This window comes from Myotis davidii, unplaced genomic scaffold (assembly GCF_000327345.1).
Source record: "Myotis davidii unplaced genomic scaffold, ASM32734v1 scaffold1, whole genome shotgun sequence".
NCBI lineage: Eukaryota > Metazoa > Chordata > Mammalia > Chiroptera > Vespertilionidae > Myotis > Myotis davidii.
The window spans coordinates 8,941,912-8,951,971 of NW_006294681.1; the positions used below are offsets into that span (position 1 = coordinate 8,941,912).

General features: G+C 35.9%; 2 protein-coding genes across 5 annotated transcripts in view; one reads left to right on the forward strand and one right to left on the reverse strand.

Annotated features, from left to right (window-relative positions):
• MTBP (MDM2 binding protein) overlaps positions 1–8,512 on the reverse strand; it is a 50,861-nt gene extending 42,349 nt beyond the window's left edge. For both annotated transcript variants that reach the window (XM_006769090.2, XM_015567447.1), the window contains exons 1-7: positions 8,248–8,512; positions 7,330–7,410; positions 6,105–6,178; positions 5,856–6,007; positions 3,577–3,635; positions 1,921–2,065; positions 802–919 (exon numbers count right to left, since the gene is read on the reverse strand). In XM_006769090.2, the coding sequence (XP_006769153.1) occupies positions 802–919; positions 1,921–2,065; positions 3,577–3,635; positions 5,856–6,007; positions 6,105–6,178; positions 7,330–7,410; positions 8,248–8,365 (747 nt within the window). In that variant the 5' untranslated portion in view covers positions 8,366–8,512. The remainder of the gene's footprint in view (positions 1–801; positions 920–1,920; positions 2,066–3,576; positions 3,636–5,855; positions 6,008–6,104; positions 6,179–7,329; positions 7,411–8,247) is intronic.
• A 146-nt stretch (positions 8,513–8,658) lies between these two features.
• The window catches only part of MRPL13 (mitochondrial ribosomal protein L13), a 29,946-nt gene continuing 28,544 nt past the window's right edge, over positions 8,659–10,060 (forward strand). For all 3 annotated transcript variants that reach the window (XM_015567449.1, XM_006769089.2, XM_015567448.1), the window contains exon 1: positions 8,659–8,765. In XM_015567449.1, coding sequence (XP_015422935.1) covers positions 8,739–8,765 — 27 coding nt within the window. In that variant the 5' untranslated portion in view covers positions 8,659–8,738. The remainder of the gene's footprint in view (positions 8,766–10,060) is intronic.

Below are 10,060 nucleotides of genomic sequence, written 5' to 3' on the forward strand. Positions count from 1 at the left end.
AGAGGTTGTATTACACTTTATTAAGGATAAATTGAAAAGGGAAAAAAAGACTAGTAATAGGTGCAATAAACCTTTACAGGAATGCAAGGGCCTACTCATGTTTCCAAATATTAAGAAACTTGGTTTTAGTTTTGTCTATATACAAAACTCTACGACATTTACTCCAACAGGGGCACAACTTATAAAAGACACCAAACATATTCATAGAAGAAATGGCAAACAGAATTGAAACCTCAGAGAAATTTAAAATTAGAAAGTCCAACTAATCTGATAGTCTCAACTTGCAGTTAAGAAATCTGGGGTCCAGCAAGGTTAAAAAAAATTGCTCAAAATCAGAGAACTGCTTAGTAGAGGTCAGAGATTACCTAAGCTAGTATTATAGGTAAGAGATTATGTCCTAAATAATTTTCCCATGTAGGTGATAAAATAAAGATGCTTAAACAACATGCAGTTAACTAATGTCAAATTCTATATTTAAAAAAATATATTACATTCTAGAACTATAGTGTCCAAAACATAATCACAGTGATTACTTACATTTAAATTAATTAAAGAAAATAAAGTTAAAAACTCAGTTCTTGGGATGAATAGTCACATATAAAGTGCTCAGTAGCAGTATGAGGCTAGTAGGATACTGTATAAGCACAGATAGACATTTCCATTACCACAGAAAGTTATATTTACAGTGCTATTCTGAACATCTTTATAAGGTACATTTTCACTAAGATTCATTTAAATTGTGTTATGAATAAAGTTGAAAGGACTGCTTTGCAAACTCTGATCATTGAGAAATCTACTTACCTTTCTTTCCCATATCTGGATCTTTCCCCTCCATAATTCCTTTGAGTCAACAGCATTCCCGAGATCTTCTAAAGATACAACATCAGCAGAAAGGTATTCTGCAATTTTCTGACAATTTCTATAAGTAAAAGATTAATATTAAATATAGGGTTTTATATTTTACTTAGATTTAATGGTTATAGTTTAGTACAAACCTAACAGGCAAAAATGCAAGTTCATATTGTTGCTTTTATCTACTTTTAAAAATATAGAATACCCATTCAGTCAGCCTCTGAGTGAGTTACTATCACCTATCACATGTTCATTTAATCCTAACATCCCCAGGCATTGAATTATTACCTTTAATATTACAGGTGAAGAAAGAGACTTTACCTTAATATGTGTTGGCTTAAGTGTATCAGATGCACACACACACACACACACACACACACACAGACTCGCCAATTCCTTATCTTAAAAAAGAGAACTAATCTCCTAAATTGTCCCCATATGCACTTATTACAGACTATCATGACTATTACCATTCCTGTTTCTCCCTCACTTCACTGAAAAAGATCAAATCTCACTTTAACTCAGCAGAATCTACTGCTGTGCTTGGCATAAAGTAAGTGCTCAGTAAACACTTGTTGAATGAAAAAAATCATGAAGTTAATAAACCTAATTTGAATATTCTTTAAGGATCAAACTGTAATAGAAACTGATCCTTACTAAAATGTCATAGAACACAACAGTATATATAGTTATTTCTATATTGGCAAAGAAAGCAAAAAAAATATATATATATAACATTATAAATCCAGTGTAACCAGGTAACCATAGTATTCATTATGGTGCTCAATGGACAATACAATTCTACTTAAAAGCACACTGTGAAAATTAATGCAAATATATATATATATATTTACATTGATTATATTTACTAAAAACTTAAACATACTAGAAGTACAAGTACACAATAAGAAAAATCTAGATTCTTTTCAATTAATCTCCATTCACAGTATGATATAAAACTATCTTGTCACATTAAAATTTTTTCAAATGCTGAGTCTATTTAACAGGATAACATATTAATTGTAAACAGAGAACAAAGACAGTAATCAAATGAACAAAGATACTTACATTTCGCAATGATTTCCTGCTATGGTAATTTTTGCTGAATACCATTCTTTTAAATGTTTTAATGCTCCAACAGTAGGCAAACAGTCTTTTAATTTAGGAGGATCTTTGTCAGAGGGCAACAGTATTATGTCTATCATGGCTCTACCTAGAAAGAGAAAAAGGCATTTTTGTAATTTTATAAAAATGTTAGATCTGAACTACCTTAAAACAGTACCATGAACGATTGACTATTATGTTTATCTAGAAGATAAAGGAAAATTTTATCTTTAATTTCTAAAATTCTTCAAAACAATACACATCTTTAGGAGCTAAAAAGTTTTAAATGTTCATCATTTGATTCAAAGCCATGTTATTTTGAAATAGTTATCATGTGGGAGAAAACAATTAACTACATCACAATTACTTGTCAATTATGCACCAGTGGTTAATTACACACATTGCCCTCATCAATACTATTGTACTGAACAGAGAAAAAACAATCCTGTCCAATTTCATCACATTTTTCTATACTTAACTTTGTTATAGAAAGGGGAATGAATCAGTATAAAATTGTAATGTTCAAATAAATTCTCTTTTTAAAAAAGCAAAAACACTCAGAAAACGCAATTATACTGACATCACAGGTTCCTGAGAAAGATAACTTCATGAAACTTTACATTTTATAAAATTATGAACTTACTGAAGAAGCAGAACAATCAAAATGAAACAGAAGCAAAATAAAAATTTGATAATGAAAGTATTATAATTTTCCAAACCAATTTTGTCTCATGTATATTTCAGTATTTTGAACTTGACACGTTTTGCTTAGAAAAATTGATATTTTTTAATCTATGTGTTCAGTTATTTCCATGCAGAATCTTTTACACTAAAATACGATCTTGAGTATAAGGAGCAAACTGTGATCTATAAAACCCATGGTACTTGCATAGGCTTTATTCATCACTGTATACTCAGCTCCTACTACAATGCATGTCATATAATTGACAACAAATATCTGCTTAATAAATGACCTTGAATAAGAAAAACATTCAAAGAAAGCTCTTTGAAAGTTTATTTGTGGAAGTAAATTATACCAAGCTTCAGATGCCAGCTACTTGATTAACACAAAGAAATTGGAATTTAAGACAAAAACAGTTTAAAGCTAGTATGATGCAGTATTCATAAAATATGATTCTATAAAATAGTTCTATAAAAAAATGCTAAATCAGTGGCTTCTCTTATTGCACAACTTTAAATTTGATGTATATAGCGATTTCACAGCATAAAAGAATGTTATTAAATTATCTAGGTGAAAGAACTTCTTCCTCCAGGAGTTGTGTATGGGACTAATGTTCTATAGAACATACTCTGTAAAACATTGGTATGTAGTGGAAAGATTCTTCAGTAAAAAACAAATTAGGAAACAGATGGGTATTTCATTTTCTAAGTTCTAATTTTTGTCTCACTAAATAAAAACAAATAAGAGAACTCTAAAGCCTCCAGAATGTATTTTATTAAAGTAGTAAACTATGCTTTGTATCAACTTCAATTAAGAAATTATTTTTCATTTTGAATTTCAAAGTTAAAAATGACAACCCAAGGATAAAGACTGAATTTATCACTCACAGAAAGTGTAAGATACGATACAAATTATTGAAAGCGGTCATAAAACATTACCAGGAGCAGGAAGTTTGTCTGATAACTGATGCAAGTTTTCTGCAGATTCTTCATATAGGCTAAAATAAGAGGGTAAAGTTAGAAAAAACAAAAACACACATTATATCTCATCATAAATACTAATGCCTCTACATGCTAGATACTGTAAGGAATGTTAGATGCACTATCTCATTTGAGCCTCATGATAATTCCATGATGTACTACTATAATACTATTGTGGTCCTTAATTAAAAGAATTTCCCTAAAGTTACATAATTAGTAGGTGTGGAAGACAGGATGCAAATCCTGAGTTCAATTTCTCAGTCACACCCAAAAACAAACAATAACAAAGATAAGCTTCCTAAATTAAACGTATTTATTAAATAAAAATCATAACTAGTAGACCAAGCATTATTTTGAATCCTAACAGTAAGGTATTTGCTAAGTGTTTAATAACGGATACTGCTTTGCTCTGAATTCCATATAACAGCCCTGACTGGGAAATATAAAGCTCTGCTCAAATTCTTCAGAATCTTTTAGTTTGATCCATATGATTATTTTTTTCACAAAATAGTTTATTATAAATCATAAAGGTATTTAAATCCTTTATTGTAAACCCACCACTGTCTAAAAACGTAAGGCATCTATGATAAAGTATAGTACTCAAGCTCCCTCTTGTGGAAATAATTAGTAGGTCATTTACTAGAAATACTTGCTTTTAGACTTTTCTATCATCTTGTAGTAGTGGTGGAAAACAAGGAATTATAAGTGATCTGAGGCCAGATAATACCTTAGAATCCTTTGAAAGGATCTCAACGCTTTACAAATAAGAAAACAAAGGACACAGAAGTTAAGTGGCCCAAAATCATGTAACTACTAGACACTAGTTATATAATCCCCAGTTCAAGGTTCTTTCCACAATTCTACAATGTCTCCCTTCGCAATCAGTACAAACAAATGTGACCTAAAAATAGAAAACTGAAACTTTTTAAATGTCTGTAACAATTTATTGAAATATAAATTGACTACTAAAGTAAATAAAAGTAGTTTTTCATAATGCAATATGGGAGATTAAAATAAAAGGCACTGATTATGAGTCAAGACAGAATATTTCATGAAAAAAAATTATCACCACTTGTATCACCTGAATTAGCTTATAAATTGTACAATTAAAAAAACACTAAAAGTGAACTCAATTACCTATTTAATCCTGAAAAACTCTTTATGAATTTTTAAAGGTACTTAAAATACTGTAGATATATAGAAATTGAAGAAATAATATTTCAGCCTGAAATAACAATGATAGTTTGCTTTGAATGCCCAGTTATTAATCTTAAAGTTTCTATTCATTACAAAATATAATTATCAGGCATATTAAATAAAATATCACTTTTTATGGTTCCTACAATTATGTAAGCTAAAGCTAAGTATTATCTGACTCCAATTTTTGCATTTTATTTTTTTTTTCTTTTTTTTTTCAAATTTTATTTTTTATTACAAAGGGTATTACATATGTGTCCATTTTTTCCCCCGCCCTAGACAGTCCCCTAGCCTCCCCTATTCCCCAGTGTCTTATGTCCATTGGTTAGGCTTATATGCATGCATACAAGTCCTTTGGTTGATCTCTTACCCCCCTACCTCCCGCCCCCGAACCCTTAAAGACCTTCCCGATGCAGTTTGACACTCTGTTTGAGGCAGCTCTGCCTCTGTATCTATTATTGTTCAGAAGTTTATTATAGTCTCAATTATTTATGAAGAGAGAGAGAGAGAGGAACTTCGATGTAAGAGAAACAGATCAGTTGGTTGTCTCTCACACAGGGCCTAGGATGGAGCCTGCAACTGAGTATTTGCCCTTGACCCGGAATCAAACATGGACCCTTCCTTCTGAGGGCCAACATTCTAACCACCGAGAAAAAACAGCCAGGGTTGTTTAACTTTTTTTTTTTTTCAACTTTTATTTTTTATTACAAAGGGTATTACATATGTGTCCATTTTTTCCCCCGCCCTAGACAGTCCCCTAGCCTCCCCTATTCCCCAGTGTCTTATGTCCATTGGTTAGGCTTATATGCATGCATACAAGTCCTTTGGTTGATCTCTTACCCCCCTACCTCCCGCCCCCGAACCCTTAAAGAATTTTACTCAAATGACCCAAATTGTCTGATGTCTTCCAAAATGAAAAGTTGAAAGTGGCAAGTAACTAAAATCCTCTACTATAGCTGCTAAAATATCTAATCTTCATTCTATAGCTAAAATACTATCTAATGTGAACTAAAGATATTATAAAAAGCATATAAGCATACTCAGCCAAGGATAAGGACTCCCTGCTATTATTATCTTCTTCCTCAAAACACTCAACAGCACTCAGACATTCTTCGATATTTGTTTGCAGAAGATCTTCAATTTCATCTTTTTCTGTACCAAAATGTATCTCTTCCCAGTCAGAACTACAAAACTAATATATCAAAAGATGGCATTAAATGATGGGTCCGTGAAATTATTTATATTAATAAAGACATTCACTAATGACTATATTTCTAAATTTATATTACCTGATAAAATCCACATATGGCTTGCACTGCAAAGAACCACTTCTTGGGGCCAAGTACACCGCCCACCGAACAGGCTTGAAAAAAAATCACACTTATTAGAAGTAAGACATATCACAATTAAGCAGATGTTATAGTATATATACTTAGAGAATTATATAATTTTGATACATATACGTAGTCCAAGTTATATATGTAATATATGTATATATAATGTGCATTATACACACATGCATATATTCACTCACCATGAATACTTTATATATTTATATATACACACACACACACATATATATATATATATATTTTTTTTTTAATTGATTTAAGAGAGCAAGGGAGAGGGAGAGAGAGATAGAAACATCAATGGTGAGAGAGAATCACCGGCTGGCTGCCTCCTGCACACCCCCAACTGGGGGTTGAGCCCACAACTGGGGCATCCGCCCTTGACTGGAATCAAACCCAGGACCCTGTCCACAGGCCGACCTTCTATCCACTAAGCCAAACTGGCCAGGACTAAAATCTGTATTATTAATCATCATTTGAAACAATAAAATCTACCATAAAGATGTTGCAAAAAAAAAAATCCCACTGTATTCCTATTAATTCACACAAAACTCTGAAAGTCATTTTAGTGAAAACAATGCTCTCTTCAAAGACCAAGAAGGTCTGGCTAGAAAGGGAATAGTTAAAGAGTAACTATAACCTAAGACAAGGAGGATGCTCTCCTTGGAGCTGGAATATTAACAGTGGATATGAAATTAAGGCTCTCCCCAGGGTGAGTGTTAGAAAAGCATGAATGTAGAGCTATGCACACAAATTAGATTCAATGGAGAGAGAAGCAGAAATGTAGCAATCGAGCCTTAATTCATGGAAGCTAGGAAAGATGCTAAGTGCCTATTACCAACTATATTCAGTTTGCAGAGATGGCAAAAAATGTAATTGTGTCGCCTTCTGTCTTCCTGTGATAAATCCACTAGATATTTTACAAAATAGATACTAGGAAGAGGGAATTGACAAAAGAAAAAAGACAAAAAAAGGCAAAGCACAGCAAAAAAAAAAAAAAAGTGATAAAGCTGCCGTGATATTCAAGTCAAGTCAAATGTGCTAGTAAATGGATTCTAAAAATAGCTACTGTGATTAAAAAATAAAAACAAACAAAAAAGAAAAGTTTATTTCCAGTACCAATAAGTGGTGTGCTGGAGAAAAGAAGGATTCATGCTGTACTTACCAGGGAAAGTACTATCTTCCGGATTAATTGAAGCATAAATTCTTCTTTTCAGAAGGTGATAAACATTTGCTGCTGTCCAGTCTGAAAAGGAAATGACAAGACTAACTCAATGGGCTCAAGAGTTACATAATCTAGGCCTATTCTAATTTCACCATAAGAGACTCTCAAGAACAACATGCTGAATGCAAAAGAAATAGGCTCTGCTCAAGTCTTGTTATATCTAAAGCAAGCGGAGAAAATAGGAAACGCTCCCGGTGTGTGCATGCTAGCCCGTAGACATATCCAAAACTCCCCCCAAAGAAAAATTATGCTGAAAAGGAAACCCTGTCACAGCACCCTATACACAACCACATACACTTCCTCCTCAAAATGCCTGTTTGGTCAAAACAAACAAATAAAAAGTGCAATACCGGGTCTAGACAGGAGCACCAAAAAGCAGTGCCTTCTCCAACAGCTCAAAATGTTTTAAAGTTATGATTTGTTTATTTTGTGTGTGTTTTTATTTATGTGTTGGATGTCTCCTCTCATTAGGATGTAAACTCTAAGAGACTAAGAGTCTTTTCCATCGTGTTCTTTTCTGTACTGCCTAACTTTGCAACACAAGAGACAGATATACCTATGGAATGCAGTATTTCCAAAAAGCAGAAATTTCATTACTAAAGCACAGAGGATGTATTCAGTGAAATTTGTACTGTGGCCAAGAACTTCTGGGCGCCAAAATCTTGCATCCACCAAGGTGGCCCTGTTTTTCCAGGAAGATAATGAATCATGTCAGCCCTCATCAGTTCGATCCGCGATCAAGTCCCAATTGCCTGGAACAACTGGATAGTTTCCTCCCCAGCAGAACTTGGTAGCAAACTCCCATCCCTTCTCCTCCCCCGACAGCCCGTTCCCGCGCTTTATCAGCCCAGCACTTACCGGGCTGCTTCTCGGCTCCCTCCGAGGACGACGACCCTGGCGGGCGCTCCGGCTGCCCACCCACAGCCGAGGGCACTTTTCCTTGCCCCCAGATGACCAGGAGCAGGTACCGATCCATCGCTCCCCAGCTGAGCCCGGGTCTCAGCGCCCCGATCCCACATCAAAACAGCCGCGCGGCGCTGACGCACTTCCGGTTCCCTTCTATTGAGGTCGGCTGGAAATGGTGCGCTAGCCGTTGGTTTTCCGCAGCGTTTCCAGCAAGGAGTGAATTTCGGGAGTTATTCCCGAGAGAGCCGCATGATTTCCTCCTTGGTAACGAAATAGCGGGCGTGGGAAGGTCGGAGGGGACCTGGGAAAAGCGGAGGAGCGGCCGAATGCTGGCCGGCCCCGGAACTGTCCTGCTTGGCTGGGTGCGGTTCCCGCCGGGCCCGTGATGCCGCGGACCGCCCCGGCCTCCGGAGACCGGAGGACGGCCCTGCGAGTCGGGTAGCATGTCGAGTTTCTCTAGGGCGCCCCAGGTGAGCTCAGACTCGGTGGGTTGATGGGATTCATTACACTGGCAGGAGGAGTCAGTGGCTGCAGCTGGCGTAGTGAAGCTGAATGGGCAGGAGGCCGAGTCCTTGGACCAGGGGGTACCTTTGGGAAGCACAGATGAGAGGGTCGTGGCCCTGGCCCCTACTTGCTCGTCTTCTCTTTGTATTCGTTCCCCCCTCTTTTCAAGCAGCCCTTTCCATGTCTTTTGTCCCAAGAGTTTTAGGAGAGAAGGTCAGAGAGATAATAAGATGGATCACGTAGGTAGGGCATTGTAGATCATTGTCAGAATTTGGTTTTTTTACCGAGTACAATGAGAACCTATGGGAGGTTTTCGAGCCAAGGCGTAACATGATCGCATGTGTTAAAGGGAGCGCTCTGGCGTGCTGGGTTGAAAATGGACTGTTTAGAGGCCAAGAATCCCTTTGGAGGTGGTTGCTGTGATCCAGGCTGGCCATGATCATGATGGTGGCACAGACCCAGGTACTAGTAACCGTGTGGTGTGAAAAATGGCCAGGCTCTATTTGATGGCGGCGCCAATAGGATGTCCTGAAGGACTGCAGGTGGGAGGGTAGTGTCCTGGAAGCCAAGTGAAGAAAGAATACCCAGGAGAGGGAAATGATCAACTGTATGGAGGACTTAGCATTGACCTATGGATTTAGGAGCATGCAGATCATGGTAACTTTGGCAGGCAGTAGAGGGGTAGTGATAGGTGTGGGAGAACAAAAGCCAGATTGGAGTTGGTTGAAAAGAGAATGTGGAGAGACAAACTTAATAAAGAAAAAGGAAAGGAAAGAAATGAGGCAGTTGCTGTTGGAGAAGTGAGGTCAGGAGTTGCTTTAAAAAAAAATGACCATGGAGAATTGCAATCATCTATAAAAATAGATGTCACCCACTATCAGAAAACTCATAGCCAATATAATTTCATCTGTACCCCCATTGACTTCCTTCCCTTCTTATTGAATTTGAGGTCAAGAAGAGACTCATTATTTCATTAGTAAATATTTCAGTATGTTCTCTACAAGACAAGGATTTAAGAAAATCACAATATCATTTATCAAAGCTAAGTGAAAAATTAATTAATATCATCAAATATCCAGTACGCTTAAATTTCCAATTTTATCCTATATCATGTATTATACAAATACATAATATTTCTACAGTTTGTCCCTGTGGATTAGGATCCAAAAATGCAATAAGTTGTTGTTTTGGTAAGTCTCTCTTAATAAATAGGTCCCTTTTCCTTGCAATTTGTTGAAGAAACAAGATTGTGCTGTAGAAT